At 36.2% G+C, this 19655-nt stretch overlaps 1 protein-coding gene across 6 annotated transcripts in view; it reads left to right on the plus strand.

The window, feature by feature from the left end:
- The window catches only part of SYNE2 (spectrin repeat containing nuclear envelope protein 2), a 280114-nt gene that overhangs the window by 133285 nt on the left and 127174 nt on the right, over positions 1-19655 (plus strand). For all 6 annotated transcript variants that reach the window (XM_074327378.2, XM_019733404.3, XM_074327380.2 and 3 more), the window contains exons 43-49: positions 57-366; positions 1544-1708; positions 4065-4406; positions 12563-12718; positions 13558-13823; positions 15224-17324; positions 19310-19632. In XM_074327378.2, the coding sequence (XP_074183479.2) occupies positions 57-366; positions 1544-1708; positions 4065-4406; positions 12563-12718; positions 13558-13823; positions 15224-17324; positions 19310-19632 (3663 nt within the window). The remainder of the gene's footprint in view (positions 1-56; positions 367-1543; positions 1709-4064; positions 4407-12562; positions 12719-13557; positions 13824-15223; positions 17325-19309; positions 19633-19655) is intronic.

The raw sequence follows: 19655 nt of genomic DNA on the forward strand, positions 1-19655 counted from the left end.
TACCATTCCATTTTGCTAAGTGTCATTTCCTTTGTAAAATATTTTGTTAATTTTAGCCATCAGGAAAAGCTTCTGCTAGAAGGAGAGAAATATTTGCAAAGTAAAGAGGATCTGAGATTAATGCTCACAGAACTGAAAAAGAAACAAGAAGTGGGCTTTGCTCTGCAACATGGTTTGCAGGAGAAGATAGCTCAGTTAAAAATTTATAAGAAATTCCTCCAGAAGGCACAAGACTTGACATCCTTGCTAAAGGAGTTAAAATCTCAAGGAAATTACCTCTTAGAATGCACTAAAAATCCCAACTTCAGTGAAGAGCCTTGGCTGGAAATAAAGCATCTACATGAAAGTCTTCTTCAGCAACTACAGGTGAAGTGGTCAAAATAAAATTTTAAATGACCATCAAAATTATGGGAGATTTATATACAGAACCTCTTTTTTGTTATTGTTCTTTCAGTAAACCAAAAGTTTTTAAAATTTAATTTATCACTTCTAGATAAAAATATTAACTCCTCAAGGATGGAAGAATAAGTCCTATCAGTTTTTCTAGAGGAATCCATTGTGTGTATTTGATGATGTTATTTTCTCTCATTGAAGTTTCCATCTTCAGCAATAGGAAGAGTTAGGCATCTCTATGAAGGTGATGGTGTCAGAGTTATTCATGCATCATCCATTCATCCATCCATCTATCCATCCATGCATCTGTGCATCCATCTGTCCACCAATCCATCCATCCATCATCTATGTTTTATAATAATTTGTATCCAGTATTCTGTATAAACCTTATCACTGTCCTTCCCTTGCGTCTTTCCATATGATCTGCAGTAAGAGTTAAGAGGTAAAATGTCAGCTTGTCATGAGGGAGTGCTTTCTCATAAGAGAATTGTTTATAATTCTCTGAAGCCGCCTTCAATGCAAGAATTACCAGGGTAAAAAATCCTCCTTAAACAGATAGCAGGAGTTGTGTGGATACACCCTCTTGGCTGTAAGTTGTTTATTTTAATAATTGCTACTTTTCTGATCAGGTGTGGTTACATTATTTTCTTATTTTAGGAAGACAACCTGAAGATGGTTTCGCTCTTCAGTTAGGATTACTTTGTTCTAACACACAATTTTGGAGTTTGAATCTTATGAAAGGAATCAGGGGTTAGGTTGATCTCATATAGTTTCATTTTCAAGTGTGGGTATTTGGTTTTAGTAAGAATAATTAAGGGAACTGCTTTATTATGGATGTTTGTGATTTGATATAATTTGTAGCCATTTCATTTTGTAAACCTCTTGACAAATAAATTGTCTTCAGGAATCAAATGAAAGCATTGAAGCATGGTGGAAAAAAATACGGTTTTGATAAGGGTCATTTTTTGAGGGAGGTTTTACAGTGAAATAACTGCAAACACTAAAATCTAAACAAACTGTGGACACTTTATGGCCATATTCCTGTTTGAAGATGAAACTTGATAAAACAAGTATTTATGAACAATTTATTTTCTGAGTGAGAAAATTCAGAGAGAAGTAATTCATAAATTGTCAATGGTTTTCTTTTTAGGATTCTGTGCAAAAATTGGAAGGTCATGTTCAAGAACACAACTCATACCAGGTTTGCGTCACAGACTTAAATACCGAATTGGACAGTTTATCCAAGGAATTTGTTAATTTTTCTGAGAAGCCTGTGGATCAAATAGCAGTTGAGGAAAAACTGCAGGAACTACAGGTATTAAACAGTGTCCAGGCATGATAGACATTAAAAAACAACTCAATTTTAATTACAACTTGACAAATGAGTGTCTTTGCTTAGAAATTCAAGTACTATTCAGATGACTATTAGATAAAGTTCTGACCAGTCATAAAAAGTGGGAAGTTCCTTCTTTAGTGACCAAATTCATTGAAAATTTGAGTTCACCAGCATCCTGTACACAGGATCCGCAGAGACAATTTCACCCATGACCAGATCTCGTGGAGATCTTTGCGAGACCGCACAGTGATTCCAGGACATACTGGGTGGTCAAGGATGCATCTAATACAATAAGATCCAGGGGGAAATGTTTCAGTTTTGCATTCTTCATCGTGGCTGGGTGGGAGTTGTGTAGTATTTATTAGTTTTCAGACTCGTGGACTACATCAGAGCTCTCTCCAGATGTAGGGCTTCCAAAATTCTCGCTCTCGATTCCAACAACACCTAGCTGTGTGCAGTGAGGACTGCAGCCCTTGACCCACATCCTCAGAGCACATTCCTTGGATTTTCATTGTTTGCACGGCCAACATACACAGGCCCAAGTGGTATCTTCTAGAAGGAAACAAAGAAAAGCATTTTCTCAACTCCTATCATAATTCCTTGACTGGAGATTTCATGGGATGAGTCACAGGGGAGCACTGCTGGCACAAGCTCGGGAATGTCTCATCTCTTCCTTTTAGGGACCTAGGAATCAAGCCAGAAAGCCAGACTCCTCCTCCGGAATGGCTTAACATTAAGACAAGTCTGCCTCCCTTTCTAGCAGTGATAATTTGACAGACGTTGAGGGCTTGTCATGTCCAACGCATGTCTGAGTACCTCGGATACTGAGGAAAGTATAAGGCATAAGCCTCGCCCTGAGGAGCTCAGGTTTCTGCTGAAAAATTAAAATACAGATTTTTCCTATAGCTAGAAGGAACCTCAGAGGCCATCAAGTTCAGAACCCTCACTGTACACATGATAAGCTAAGTCCTGGGGGAGGCGAGGGACTTTCAGTGTCATTCAGATTACATGACAGAGCAGAGGCTACAACCCAGGTCTTTGGACCCCAGCCTGGTGAGTGCTTTTTCTAAATTTCCCACTAGACATCTCTACTTGGATGTCTCACAGTTATTTGTAGTTCAGCATGTCCAAAAAAATAGCTCATCATCTCCTTCCCTGGTTCTCTACCAATGAACTGAACCTGCTTTATCTACTGTATTCTCTGACTCTATGAGTATCTCCCCCATCTTCTCCTGGCTTTCAAGTCAGAAACCTGGATATCCTTTCCCGGGCTCTCCAGTCTAGTCAGACATCAAGTGCTGTCTCTTTCATCTCTGGAATATCTCTACAGTTTGTCCCTCTCCCATTACCCGTGCTGTAGAACAGGCCCTCATCTCACAGATCTCTGTATTAGATTTACGAATGGGCTCCCTGCCTGCAGTGTCACCCTCTCCAATGCACCTTCCCCATGGCTACCCCATGTCTTTCTAAAATGCCAATCTGGAACTCCCTGCTTTCATCTTAAAATGTTTCAATGACCTGTGCATATTTGTTAGCATAGATCTTTTCACATTCTGTTCCAATTGTCTGATTACTTCTGTGTCTCTCTCACTAGCCTGTAGGAACTTGAAGGGACTGCCTTTTATTCATCTATGTAACTTCAAAACCTATCATAATACTTGGCTGTTAGTTGAATGAATGAATATGTATTGTGTGTTGACTAATCCTTTAGGGTAGTGACTAATCCTACATTGTTCGCCTAGCAACTTGAAGACTTATTCTATTTCAACAGTAATATCTGTAGCTGCCATTGAACCTCGTATTCCTTTTGAGTCTAAAGCTTTCAAATTCGTCTCAATCATTCATGCATCTAGTAAATACTGATTGAGTTCCTCCCATATCTAAGATATTGCACTAGATAGATTTAAGCTTTGCTCTGAATTTTAAGTGTTAACATTAGATTCATATGGGTACATTCTAAATGATCCTTTTAAATTTTTTTCAGTGTTTTGCAAGTAGTAGGTACTTACTGTTTTGATTGTGTAAAAAGGCTGTATCTTGCACTAAATATATATTCAACAAATAGGTATTGATTGCCTCCAACGGCCCAGGAACAGTGTTGTGAGAATTTGTTACTTCTTATAAATTTCTAGTTACATATAAAATCTGTTTGGGAATTTGATCAGGCATTCTCTGTTGGTTTAAATGTTACCGAAAGTTTCTTTGTGATAGGGGTTGATAAATTTTTATACTTCCTACTAGTGAAGCAGAATATGTTGTGATTTACAAAAGTCAATTAACTCTTGTGACCGTAGAACAGAGGTACTTCTCGTGACAATCTTTTCTCCACTCGCAGGAGCTGGAGAATAGACTCCATTCACAAGATGGCACATTGGAGAAGATTTTAGGTTTAGCAAAATCCATCAAGCAAAATACATCTTCAGTGGGACAGAAGATTATTAAAGATGATATAAAATCACTTAAACGTAAACACAAAGATTTGGAAAACAGACTTGAGTCTGCTAAGCAGGAGATGGAAAATTATCTCAACAGCGTTCTCAAATCAAAAGGCTCAGCAGAAAAGAAAGAAAAGTTTACTCCGCCAGGCAGAGAGAAGCAGTTCACTTCTGATGTGCAGGAGCCCACTCAGGACTCAGCTGCTGTGGAAGAGTTGGAGGAAGACTGGGAAGTAAACAAGGTAAGTGCTTGTGATTGCGTCTCTAAGAGATCGTGTCTGAGAATGAAGAGGTATTGGGCTTTGAAAAGAGGGTCGTGAATCAAGCCTTCTGATTTCATAATTAAACCCTCAACGTGCCGGCTAGTTATGTTGCCCACTTGTAAAAAGAGCCCTTAGAAAATTGTCCAGGATTTCAGTGGTGAAATATTACTTACTGTTCAGTCTGTTAAAATGTCAGTCATCAATTTAGGTTTATTATTCTCTCTGATATGTAATCAGATACAGTTTCTTGGGTCAAGAGTCCAAAGACAAATTAGAAAAAGCAAAGAAAAGAAATGTGCTTTACCCATTTTCTTAGGAAAAAATCTACTGTTGGAAAGGATAGGTTCCTTTCTTTTTCTTTTTATGTTAACCCTATGCTGCAAATGTATTTTTAAATGTTGTCATTTGGTGTGAGAATATCAACGTTCAGGCTTTTAATTTTTCCTGGGGAGAAGAAAGAAGAATGTTGTTTTAATTCTCAACAACATAATGGGTAGATAGTCCCATGGCTCTTAAAGTGCTGTCTCATAGGTTAGAGATGAAAATGGAAGCATCACCGACAAAGAACCATCCAGTAAACAATATTTGAAAGGGTCTCCGTGTTAGGCAGCATTTCACAGTTCAGGGTCCAGTGGGACAATAGCAAAGGTTGACCATTCGGGTATAAGTTCTCATCAGCTTTTTATGGAATACGTAATCAACAAGCTCATGCACTCCTGTCATCTTCCTGGAACAGCCATGCATGGAGGGGAACCAGACAGGGTTTTCTAGAAGCGTGTAAAACAAGGTTAAGTGCCAACGGAACATCTCTCTGGTTCTGAGAAAAGACTTCCTAGAAATCCATAGTGTTAAATATTGCTAAAGAAATACGTGTTAAAGGGTTAAGGGCCCATGGGTGGGACTCTAGATGTTGTATGTGTAAAAGAATTTTTAACTGCGTAGATAAGGAAAAAAAGAAAAGTACCGAGTGCTTTCTATCCTAATACATGACGTTGCTAAAGAGAGTTGTTTGTTAACCTTAGAACTAGCTTCTCAGACCCTTTTCGGCTGTGAACCCCCAAAACTCAATAGAGTATACTGAAACCTAAATAAAGATCACAATCCAATAATAAGAATTTTTAAAAATTTATTAAGCTTCTACTTAAATATTGAAGGACAAGTTATTGGTAATTTATGATCATTAGAATGATATTTGTTTCAGGGCAAACGGAGGGATTTAAGTCTTCAAATAATTCTCACAGGTCTGGATTACAGGAACATTTAATTAATTAATTTACTCTTTTGTAATGTGAATCTTTTCTTCTGATTCTGTGCCTCTTATTTTCTGTACTCTAAGTACTGGCCGTATTTACTTTATATAGATAACATTAGACTGTAAGATCAAGAGCAATTTTAAAGTTGAACAACTAGTAAAAGGGATTAAAATATGCATAGATAAATGTAATACAGGTATCATGTGACATACATAAGACAGTATAAATTACTTAAGCAGAAGTTTCAATATAATGAATACATAGAGCCTATGCAAGCACAATTTACTGAAATATAAATCTAATCAAAAACACTGTGATAGTGAAAATAAGCACTTAATTCATTAAAAATATTTATTGAGACCTCTTTTGTGCTAGCCATTCTGCCAGAATATGGGGACACAGTTGTCACATTTTAAAATCTAACACTAATTAAATATCTAATTAATGTTCATTTTATATGCCTTTTTGAAGGGACTTTAGTGTGATTATTTTAAATTGTCTCAATAATTTTTAGGAAGTTTAATTTTCTTTAATAAATTTCATTTGATCTTCGAGTTTTGTTGAAAGTATGATTGCACTTTTTGAAATTTGCCGTTATAGTGTGCATATATTTGAATCTGTGCCAAGAGTTTCATTTTAGAAGAAATTTATGGGATAGTTTAGATCTGGACATTTCACTGACTTTTTATTTAATATCAAAAATATTCAGGCAGAGGCAGACTTAGAGGCACAAAATGCAGTTTGAAGAGTGTGGTTGCTTGTGATCCAACATCATACTGGATATTTTTACAGGTGTTAATTTATAAGAGGTTTTAAGTATGGAAAGCTAGAACTGTCTTCCATCTGTCCCTTCCTATATAGTTATTGATAATTTATGATAGTACTTTTTAAGATGATTTTTAAAGGTTTTTAATTAATTTTTTTAAAAAATTTTTATGTAGGTTAAGTGAAGTGCCAAATTAGAACATGATGAAACGTGAGGACTGATTCATCCCTTATGATTTTAGGTGTCCATAAAGTGAAATGATAAAGAGGAAAAACAGGGAAACAAATAGTTTCTTAATATATTGTTTTTCTAAAAATGTGTAGAGCATTATAGTTTAACTTGTACTGAATGCTCTCTCTTGCCTCGTCCTTCCCAAATGTCAACTTACATGAATTCATTGCACTTAAAAAACCTTTTGTCTATAATTACTTCTTTAATTTCCTTGTCATTAGCTACAATTGTTAGTATGTGTGAGTCGTTTTTTATTCTTTTCAAAAATTTCTGAGCATTTATAATTTCAACGTTTAAGAAGGTGTCCATAGAGAAATCCTGGAAGGCAGATGACCACAGATACAGGCAAAACATGGAAGGGAGCCCCCACGGGCACAATGGCATTCGTCCTACAATTGAGAGGGCAAACCACTTCCTGGAGAAATAGTGTTCAGTTGCAGGATAAATAAAATCTATTTCTGGTGTTGTTTATCCTTGTAAGGTGTTAAAAAAAAAAATTTGGAGTGGAACATACAGTTGGGTCACGCGTCAACTCTTATCTTCGAAGTGTACTACTTTGCTCTTTCTGGCCAGCATGCAAATCTTGCTTCTTACTCTGAGGTATTTTTTACAATCCAAGATTTATTTCTGTACAGGACACATGACTTACATAGTGTACATGGTATTCACATGTGTGAGCAGCATGCATTTGAGAACATTCTCCAAAGTCCTGAAATCTTAGTCTGAGAGACCTTAGAAAACATCTAGCCTAACCCTTATGTGTCAGGTGAGGGAATTGAAGTCAGAGACGTTAATCGGCAAGTCCTTATTGTAGAAGAGCTGGGACCAGAACCCAGACATCTTCTACCAGTCTGGTGCTTGGGGGTTTACACGCCACCATTTTATCGAATGTGTTATGTAAATTGTTACTTGAGGTTTAATGTGCTAATGCTATCTGACCTCAATGGACCCTTTATTGATTTCTTGTGGATGTTTGAAACCTCTGTTCTCATTAAGCCCATCAAACCCTGTTCCTCTCATTCCTAGCAGATGTCTGGTCAACAACAGCTAGATTGACAGGTCCTCAACTTCTTTCCATTTTTCTTTACAGCCCACAAATTGTTAATCTTGATAATCGAAGACTAAATAATATTTCATTTTTTTTCAATGTGAATTTATCTGTACATCCACTCAGTAAAAAATTATTGAACAGGAAGTGAGGGTTCAGTGGTGAGTGAAAATAGACATGGTCTCTAGCTTCTAGTCTAGAGGAGGAAACATACCTTAATCAACTAATTAACTAATGAGAGACTAATTACAGGAACTACACGAAGAAACATATTTCCATGATAGTCTGTAATAAAGGAGTCTGACCTGAACTGCAGTTAGAGAGAAATTCTCTAAGGAAACAACGTTTGAACTGAAACTGGAGTTAACAGAGTTCAGGGCTCGGTGTTGGGAGCATTTTTGACAGAAAAAGTAGAATTTCCTCTTGTGGTAAGAGAGAGCTGTGAGCAGTCAGAAACTTGAAAAAGGCCACTGCATAGAGGGTGGAAGGCCTGCATGAGGCCTGAGAGGCAGGCGAGGCTGGCTGCGTCATGAGTGCCTCGCAGGTCAGGTTAACATTTTAGACATTATGCTACGTAAGATAAAGCAGCAGCCTCAGACTATGTTGATCTGCCTTTCAGTTTTGTCTCTAGTGATGATGATGTATGCTTACTCAGTATGCTTACTCAACCCTGCATAGCTTGGAATTGTTTTTCACTACTTCATATTGAAATGCTTTAGAGAAGAAAGAAAGAAATCCTGTAGAACTTGTATGACACTGCCCCAGTGTTCGTTGGCAGGTGACAAATGATAGATTTGGGCTTTTTACTGTCACAAAATTATTATTGCCGTGGGGCCTCGAATGGGAAAAGGGATAGTGAGGCTGTTACGGACTTACTTCTTTGGCTATGAAGATGCATTTGCTAAGCCAGGGACAATGCTCAATTGTTTAAAGCTCAGTATTTTATTTTATTTTATTTTATTTTATTTTATTTTATTTTATTTTAACCGTCTAAACCAGTCAGCCTGGTTTTATTTTATTTTTTTTTAACATTTTTTAAATTAGTTTCAGGTGCACAAAACAATGTAATAGTTAGACATTTATCATTTATATCCCTCACACAGTGACAACCCTCCTCCTCCCATTCACTACCCCTCTGACATCACACACAGCCATTACATTTCCACTGTCTCTATTCCTAATGCTGCACTCCGCTTCTCGTAACCATATTTTTGTAACCACATATAAAATTATATACAATTTTATATATATATATAAAATTATAGTTGACATTCATTCTTGTTCAGCTTCAGCTTCAGGTGTACAGTGCAGTGATCAGGCATCTACATCATCCCTGAGGTGGTCTCCCTAATGAGACAAGTGTCCGTTGGATACCCTACAGAATCTTTACAACATTATTGATTACATCCCCCAAATTGACTTTCGTATCCCCGTGGCCATCTTGTGGTTACCGACTGTTTTCTAATTCCCTGACCTTCCCCCTTATCCCCACCCCCCTCCCATCTAGCAACCCTCAGTTTTTCCTCTATGTCTCTGAGACTGTTTCTGATGAGTTCATTCATTTATTCTTTAGATTCCACATATAAGTGAGATCATATGGTATTTGTCTTTCTCTGTCTGACTTATTTCACTTAACATAATGTTCTCTAGGTCCATCCGTATTGTTGCAAATGGTAAGATTTCATTCTTCTTTACGGCTGGGTAAAGCTCAGTGTTTTAAATGTTAAAGTAACATGTTTACTTTGTGAAGTAAGGGACATAAAGATAAAAATGTCATGGTCCTGTCCTTAAAGAAAGTTGAGGATAGTCTTTCTCTCACCTCCTATTCTTTTCCAGACAGATCAAGCTCTAAGGAAAGATATGTGATTGAAAATAAGTAACGTGTTGTTTTGTTTTTTTTTAAAGTAAATATAATTGGCAATATAACTCAACCATGCTTCTGATAGAATGGTACTTTCCGCTTTAAATTTATTAACTTTGAAAATTCCATTTGTGCTCAGAGGCTCAATATGTACACTTATTACACTGTTTAAAATTTATGCTTTGTCTTAAGTTTATATTAATCATAGATTTGTTTTTTCAAAAAGAAATTGAGCTGTGGGAAGGGAAAGACTCAGGTTCAGGGGCTTAGTACCTGGAGGAAGCAAGTACAAATCCACACAGAGGGGTCACTTCTACCAATAAGGCCAAAGGGATCCCCACAGTCGAGTTAAAAAAAAGTCTGATAACTATGAGTTAGTATCAGTCCATCAATCCATAACACAAAGGAACACTCTACCACAGAGAAGAGTCCTCATCACTACAAATGAGAGGATTTAGTATACTAAGAAAGTGAGATAACGTGGCAGCCTGGAAGATATTATACAGTAAAATCTTTAAAAGTGTTAATGATATTAAAGAAGGATTTGAAATCATAAGGAAAGAATTAAATCCTTTGAGAAAAAAAGGGAATATTTGAAAAAGAACCATATGAAATTTCAATAAATAATAGTCATTGAAATTCAGATTTCTCTGGCCAGGTTAAGCAGCATACTTGACACTGCTTGAAGAGAGAGTTAGCTTGAATATGTGATTGAGAAAATTACCCATAATCTAACATAGGGTTATAAAAAGATGGGGAATAGGAAAGAGATGTTGAGACCCACAGGCTTTTGAGGTGGTCTAACACAAATCTGATGAGTTCTAGGAGGAGAGAATAGAGAAAAATAAGTTATGTTCATGCAGACAACAAACAGTACACAAAGCTAAAATGACTGTACTAGGTTTATGTCTGTCAACATGGATAAACTGCAAAACATACTGCTGAGTGAAAAAAGACACATTATAAAATGATGCATACATGATTCCAATTTTATAAGAATTAAAAATACATAAAACAATACTGTGTGAATACTAATATATATATTAAAAGTATAAAAACATGTTTGTGTGGACTTTAGTGGTTAATTCTGGGAGAGAAGAGATGAAAAAGGGATGAGGGTTGAGCTTGAAATTATGTTTTTAATATGGAAAATTGTATTACTTATATCTGTGCTGTGAGTAATGAGTATCTGTTATATTTTGCTCTTTTAAGTATGTTTGGAATACCTTATAATTTAAAATGTTTTAAATAAGCCTGCAAAATCAAAATAAAATATAGGCAAGGGTGCTTGAGCACAGGATGGCTGGTTACGAAAGAATCTTCCTAGGAGCCAGTCAGGATGTTGAGTCTGTCTTCCAAACTCTCTGGCATCAGCAAAGGAATGTTACCTTTTAAACTTGAAATGTTCTTTTGAGGGATTCTGTTGGACTTTCTGCCAAGGTAGAAACATAGCGTTTGGGGTTGGTAAACAAATGGCGTTTGGGGGGTGACTTCACATTTTTCAGAACGCACTCTCTGACCACTAAAGGCAGATTACAAATGGCACGTTACAAATGTTGCTAGTGCTCAAGTCACTGGTCTGTTAGGTAAGAGAGACCAAGGGCTGTGAATTCTTAGTAGATGATTAGTAATAAGTATAGTTTTCCTAGAGTCTCGACCTTTAAATCTTATTCTGCATGTAGAGTGTGGGGATACTGTAAAAAACAGTAACCATCAGGTGGAAAAGAGGCATGTGTCCACCTCATATACTGTGGCTTGTGGCAAAGAGCCCCCATTGGCTGATAAAGCCTGTGGTGTGGCACCTCTCCTTTCCTCTCACAGCCTTGCAGGATCTTTCCTCCTGAGATGCTGCCCTCCACACATTTTAACCATAATGAATTGTTGAACTGGAGGAAATTTGCAAAAATCATTTCAATCATTTGCAGCCTTTTTAAAGAAGTGACTTGTGCTAAGTGCCAACTAAGTACTTCAAACCCAGTAACACTGGTCAGTTGAATTTTTTTTACCAGTTAGTATTGGTGAAGCTCCAAACAGTATCTGTCTTATTTACATAAACATTTAATTTTAGAATAGTTTCACATTCCTAGAAAAGCTGCAAAGGTAGTGCAGAAAGTTCCCATGTATCCCTTACTCAGTTTCCCTATTGTTAACGTCTTACATTACTATCTAGACAGTGTTTTTAAGACAACAAATTCAACCTTGTCTGGGGATATGGACACATTCTATCCACAAACTTGATACCTCCAAGATTTTACTGACTTGAAAGTATATAGCAGAAATGATATATCACTTATAAAGTAACCTGAAAACAACAACTAATACCTTAGCAAAATTATGGAAATCTTTGAGAATTACTGACATGGTGCCTGGTACATGTCCATGCTTAACAAATATTTGTTGAAAGAATGAATAAATGAATGCAGCTGCTTTCTCTATCCTATTGAGAACCTCAAGTTCGTATAGTTTTCAGAAAAGTGCAGATTACTCCATAGATAACCTGTTCTGCCTTACCCAGGTAGGAATTCTTACTACTGATTGGTTTAAGGCGTAAGTCATTCTTAATATCATGAAATCTTGGTGCCTCCTCCATTTATCCACTTATTATTTTAAACTAACAATAGGTAACATTGTGTATTATTTGCCCTGCCCTCTGCATCTTGGTGAATACTAAGTATACACTTTGGAACTTTTCCTTTTTTCATAGCTGTTTTCTTTCTTTGACTATATGGAGTATGCCTCTGTAATTGAGCATTGCTACATCCTATACTATCTTGTCAAAAAAGTTTAATTTTTCTTGAAATATCAATATTGGCAATAAATATTGTGTGGAAAAATTATCTTTGGTAGTGTTCAATGTACTTTTTTAAAAAGTCTTTTATCTGAGTAAATAGACACTGTGATGCTTTCATCAAGAAAAGTAAAAATTCTTTATTTGGAAGGTAGACTGTTTAGCAATTAATCTTTTTATGTTTTCAGAATTCAGCTGTGGAAATGGTTTTGTCAAAACAACTTTCTCTCAATGTTCAAGAAAGCATGAAAAACACTGAAGATGAGCAGAAAGTCAATGAGCTGCAAAATCAACCTTTAGAATTAGATGTTATGTTAAGAAATGAACAATTCAAAGAGATAGAGGTATGGAAATAAACACACTGACGACATGATTGCATCATTTATCCAGTGCAATACAATATATTTTAATTACCAAAAGCTTGTGCAGAGTGAAAAGTCTTATTTAACCTTTGCCTGATGATCAGTTTGGTAACTATATAATTATGTACTAATCAGTAAGTTGTATAACTTTCCATTTAAAAAGTGGATGAGTTTAATGAACATTAGTGTTCTTTCTCTTTTACAAAGTTCCTAAAAACTTACTTATTCAGTAACAAAATTTAAGATTCTGACTTGTCATGCCTTTTCTTAGTCATAGGTATTCTTCTGATTCTGACAAATTCCTTTTATTTTTTCTAATTATCAATATTATGGGGTACTGTTTTTACAGCTGTGTTTACATAGCGGTGTTTATGTGTTTATGTACTTACAGCTATGTAAAGTAATCTAAAAGTACAATACATGGTCATATTTTTTTAAGTGACCCTTACAATTTTAACTAAGTTTATGTAACAGTAAACATGTATCTAAAACATGAAAGGGGGTGATGTATGTAAATAATAAAAATAAGAGAAATCTTTCTTTTGACATTACAGAAACTTTTAACACAATACGGTGACCTAACTGCTATTAAATAATAGATCAATTGTGAGTTTCAGTCTAGATTTTTAACATAATTCTAGTGGAAAAATCTTTTAAATATCAGGATTTAAGTTGCTCTATGTGCAAATGAAATATTTAAAACAAATTGGGGTAGAGTTTGTTATTGGAAGGAACAAGGACAGGCAAGAGAATGAATGAATGAGTGAATGAATGAATGAATGAATGAATATATACCTACTGATTTCTTAACTTCTTTTTAGGAACTGCATACCCAACTGGAAGCAAAGAAAGCCGCCATTGAACCACAGGAACAAACTGAATATTTCAACAAAACAGAAACAGATGCCTTGGCTCTCCACAATACGAGGAAGTCAGTGCAGCACTTGGACAATCTGCTTCAGGCACTTACTACTTTGAAGAAAAAGCAAGAAAGCCGATATTGTCTCCTGAAAGCTTTTCAGGAACAGCTCGCTGCAGTTGAATCCTCGATGAAAGCCTTGTTGACAGAAAAGGAAAGTCTAAAAGTGTAAGTGTAAGAATTTAGGACTTGCATTCATTTTATTCAAGCACATTTTATTCAACCACTACTTTGAACAAGCCCAAGGTTGTAAGAGTTTATACTGTGAACAGCATTATGATTTTAATACTACAGTGTGGGAAATTAATTCTATATGTAAGCCATTGAAGAAAACTCTGGTTTCATACAAAAAAAAATGTACATTATATTAATTTTACAATTAAATTGTATTATTTTAAAAATTAATTTGTCAAAACAGTTAATTCACACTATATCTGCAAAATAGGTTTAAGTTCTGTGGAATTCTTTTTTTTTTTTCTTTTCTTTTTTTTAAATTAATTGGGGAATACTGGGGAACGGTGTGTTTCTCCAGGGCCCATCAGCTCCAAGTCATTGTCCTTCAATCTAGTTGTGGAGGGCGCAGTTCAGCTCCAAGTCCAGTCGCTGTTTTCAGTCCTAGTTTCAGGGGGCACAGCCCACTATCCCATGCGGGAATTGAACTGTCAACCTTGTTAAGAGCTTGCGCTCTAAGCAACTGAGCCATCTGGCTGCCCCCTTGGCAGCTCAGGGGCAGCTTGTTGTCTTCAATCTAGTTGTGGAGGGTGCAGCTCACTGGCCTATGGGGGAATTAAACTGGCAACCCTGTGGTTCAGAGCTCGAGCTCTAACCAACTGAGCCATCCAGCCGCGCCTATGGAATTCTTTTTTGTCAAGAATTTGTTCTAAACTATGGGGGTGGAGATAAACATTTATATATGCAATTGGTTATAAGCAGCATAATTGGTTTAAATAGTTTGGAATATATTTAATGTATATGTATCATAATGGTTTCTTTTAAAATGATGTACTCCTTTTGGCTTTGAAAATGATGGCAAATGGTGATAGTCTTAATGTGTAAACATTTTCTTATTATTAAAAAGGTTTTTTTTAGACTTATGTATAAATGGGGTTTTGTTTCAGTGATACCCCATGAGAAAACTTTTATATTCAAAAGATCAGCCTGATGATTTATATCTTCTTAGTCAATGTCTTTATCATTAATATTGGAAAGAAGATAACAAAGAGGTTGGCTGTTGACTAACTTCTCTTAGTCCTAGACTAACCTTTGTGCAAGTACTTTACTGGTTACCGTGTACTTTTACATACACTGTGCCTTCACTCTTCACTCCTTTCCTGTGGTTCTGAATTTTTATGGTACTCATTTTGTAGGTGAGCCTTCTACATTGTCACAAACTAATTGAAAACCACAGTAAGCATGATTCTGATTTTATCTTAAGGACAAAATGCTCTTATAGACAACTTAATCTACTCTTACATGAATTCAAAGCAGAATTAATTTCTTTTAATGACATCTAACCTGTGTTGATATATAACAAATATTAACAAGCTCCATTTTTCTTCTTTTTCTAGGGGACCACTGGATAGTGCAGCCTATCTGGCCAAAATTCAGAAATTGCTGGCATCAATAGAAAAGGAAAAAGATTCTTTAAGCAAGATGAAAATTGAATGGGAAAATTTAGCAAATTCCCTGACTGACATGGATAAGAAGTTGCTAGAAAGCCAGATCAAGCAACTTGACCACGGATGGGAACAAGTGGAACAACTGGTTCAAAAGAAGTATTCTCAGCAAGCAGAGGAGCATGAGGAGTTTACGTTTTTCATGACTAGCATCCAAGACCTTGACGTTTCTCTGCAGCAGCAGCAGCAGTGTCTCCAGTTAAGACTGAGCTCTCCAGAAGAGCAGGAAGGGAACCCAAGTGTGGTTGCCTTGGCCACTGAACTCCAGGCTGTCGAGCATAGGTTTTCTGTTTTAAAGGGGCGGGCTGAACTTCAGATGAAGAGGATTTGGGGAGAAAATGAAAAGAAGATTTTGGAAGCTGAAATAAATAATTTGCAGAAGCAGTTGGAAGCATTGGAGTCATTAAACACAGAGGTAGAAAATCAGATCAAGAAGTGTGAAATAAGGAACAAGGTGAAAGAGACTCTCTTATGGGTCAAAAATCTGCTAGGGGAACTGACTCCTACCATTTCCCTTCTCCCAGACGACATTCTTGCCCAGATCAGAAAGTGCAAAGTGACACACGATGGCATTCTGGATAAGCAGCAGGCTGTGGAGTCATTGGTTAAAGAGGTCAAGGAAAATATTCCCAACCTTACAGCACATGAGAGTGAAGATTTAAATAACCTCCTACAGGACTTACAAAATCAATGCCAAATGCTCATTTTAAAATCAACTCAAAGATCACAGCTGTTAGAATTTAAATTGGAAGAAAGAAGCAAGTTTGTTGCAGCAATAGGGAAGGTTCAGCTTTCCCTCCAAGGAAATGAAACACTGACAATTCCCAAAATGGAAACAACCTCCACAGAGGCTGAACTAGAACAGCAGCATGTCATTTTGAGGACTTCTCAGAAGGAATTGCAAGAAATTGAGAGTGTAATCTCAACACATCTTCAGGAACTAACAAATGTTTGCAAGGATCTAAGTGTGTTTGAAAGATTATTTCTGGATGATCAATTGAAAAATCTTAAGACTAGAGCCAACAGAACACAAAGATTCATTCAGAATAAATGTAATGAAGTAGAACACAAGATAAATTTTTCCAGAAAATTCCATGAACAAACATCTGTGCTTCAGAAGGAACTTGATAATATCCAGCACAGCGAACTGCTGCTAAATCAAGAAATAAATCAGGACGTTAAAGAGGAGTTCTATAGTCTGAAAGACCACCTCACCGGAATTCAGTCTAGCATCCTACAAGTATTGAAACTCAAAGAAGTGTTTGACTACATGGGACTCAACTGGGATTGTTCCCAACTGGACCAATTACAATCCCAAGTATTTGAAAAAGAAAAGGAACTTGAAGAAAAAATTAAGCAGTTAGACACATTTATGGCAGAATATGGCAAATATCAAGCATCACTAAGTAAACTGAGGGCAATGGATCTGCAAATTAAGAACAGGGCCGAAGCAGTGCTAAAAGCCCCTAATACTTCACCAGAAAGCAGTCTGCTCAATGCTCAAATTTTGAATCAGAGAATCGAGAAAGCCATGTGCTTGAATTATGAGATAATAAAGACATTAAGTGAAAATAAGGCCTTTGGTGACTCATTCAAAGAGAAAGAAATACTACAAATAAAGCGGTATGCAGAAGAACATGATAAATTACACAAGGTTCTGCAAAACATAGTACTAGAATCCCAACCAAAAGAAATGGATGAAAAGGATTTTCAGGACAAACTAGAAAATTTCTTACATGTGTTGAACCAGATAAAATCTCAGTTACAGCAGCCTTTACTTATAAATTTGAAAGCTGAACATATTCAACATGAAATGGATAATTGTGAAGCATTTCAAGAACAAATTCAGGCAGAAATGTATAGTGTTAAAGCTGTAACTGTTACTGAGAAGCAAAAAGAAGAAAACTCTTCTGAAGCTAGTGATGTGGAGACAAAATTATGTGACATTGAAGACCTTTACATGCAGCTTAATACAAGCATTGATTTGCGCACAGTAAGTTTTTGAAAGTTTTAAATTATTAATGCATCCATTTTTATTTCAAGGATTTTATGTTTTGCTGTAATTACCTAGTATCTGCACTTCTCAAGGAGGGTACTACAGGTTCTGCAGGAAAATTCTCCATAGGAGAATAGCCATTTAAAAAATTGCAAAGGCCCATTTATAATCCTAATTCACTCTACATCTAAACATGGTGCTAAAACTAAATAAACTAAATAAATAGGTTGGAAAAAGACGAGTTTGACACCTTGTTTCTATATCCCTGGTAGCATCTGTGGAGCTTAGAACAAAGTTGTTTTTGTTTTTTAGAACTAGTAGGGCAAAATGGAAGAAATATGGTGTAGAGAAAAGAACACCAAATAATAACTAACATTTACTTAGAACTTACAATGTCTAGGAACTTTGCTGATATTTTACCTTTAATCATCTCAGTAACTCAATGAGGTGAGTGCTATTATTAATAAGGAAATTGAAGTTCAGAAACATCAACAGTTTTCTCAGGCTGTGCAACAGTAACAATCTGATTTTAGAGCAAGGGTCATCAAATTAAGGCCCACGGGCCAAATCTGCCATAGCGCCTGATTTTGTAAATAAAGTTTTATTGGAACACAGCCCTGCCCCATTCTTTTGTGGATTGTCTGTGGCTGCTACCGTGCTACAACAAAAGGATTGAGTGGTGGTTGTTGTTATAGTCCAGAAGGCCTGCAAAGCCTAAAATATTTAATCTGACCATTTACAGGAAAAGTTTACTGACCTCTATTGCAGAGCAAAGCCAACATACTCCCCCCTTTCCTGCAATTAGAGCAGATATCTTAGGCTGCATTGGAACACACTGTGCTTAGCAGATAGAATGCCTTTCACTGTGTTTTCACAATTGTCACATTAAATTTATAGAATGGGGAAATTAACTCCCTTCGTTAATTCAAAGAGTTATTAAATAATACTATATTTGCAATATTTTGGTAGGTCTAAATGCTATAGAAATGTAAAGTCATTTTATGAATCCTAATGTGTTCTTTAAATTGATACTTAACAAATATTGAGCAAATTGAGTACTTCTCCACTTTTTTATTGAGGTATAAATGACATATAGCTTTATATTAGTTTCATGTGTACAACATGATTCTATCAATGTTTATATATATTGCACAATGATCACACGTCTAGTTAACATCCGTCACCATACAGAGTTATAGAATTTTTTTTTTCTCGTGATGAAAACTTTTAAAACCTACTCTCTTAGCAACTTTCAGATATACAGTAGAGTGTTATTAACTATAGTCACCATGTTTTACATTCCATGCCCATGACTTATTTATTTTATAACTGGAAATTTATAACTTTTCACTCATTTCGCCCTCTTCACTCATTTCACCACCCCACCCCCACCCCCATCTCTGGCAACCACCAATCTGTTCTCTGTCTCCTTCTCTACTTGATTTTAGTATCGTTTTCCAGAAGCAATGTACATAATTCCCAAAATAATATGATTTGAATTGGACCTAAGTTATTTCAACTCTTTGTCATTTTAATGAGAAGACTGAAGTCTAGAGGCATTGAGGGATGTGCTCAAAACTAAAGTTAGTGGCAGAGCCATTAATTTAAAAACACAAACCGTTTAGGGGTTTTCATCTTTTTTCACAAATATTGATTAAGCCTATCTACATTAAATATGTTCAGTTATTTTATTTAACGCATGGTCTAATAAACAGTTCTAGAGCAGGAACATATGTCATTAGACCTGATTCATGATATGTATTTTTGAGTATAGATTTGATTTTCTAGCAAATCTGGAAATAATTTTTCTTTATGCAAACAAAATATTATTCATAGTAAAATACCAGTCAAACTAAAAGTATGAGATGCTAACTCTTATATTACCCAGAAACATATTATGAATGCACCACAGAAATTCAGGTATGACAACAATCCCAAACGTTTGACAGTTTTGTCACAGCATTTAATCTCCTATTCACCAGAATGTCTTAAATGGCGCTTATGAAAATCTGACATGCTATCATGAGGCAGTCACCAAGGCGATGGGGATTGTCACTGCCCTTGAAGCCATCATTGCATCCCATAAAGTAGACCTGGATAATCCCAAACAATCACTGGAGATGCCTCGCTGGAAACAAGAGGAATTGGAATCAGCAATAGCAGACATCCAGGACCTCACCAAGAAATTGGGAACCATATCCAGCCCTGAAGCCAAACTACAACTTCAGTGTACTTTACAGGAATTAGTTTCAAAGAACTCAGCCCTGAGGGAGGCAGCCAAAGTAAAGGAAGCTGAAATAGAAAGGTAGGTACTGCTTTCTTAAGGTA

This window comes from Rhinolophus sinicus, chromosome 3 (genome assembly GCF_057876585.1).
Source record: "Rhinolophus sinicus isolate RSI-liver-muscle chromosome 3, RSI-T2T, whole genome shotgun sequence".
Lineage (NCBI taxonomy): Eukaryota > Metazoa > Chordata > Mammalia > Chiroptera > Rhinolophidae > Rhinolophus > Rhinolophus sinicus.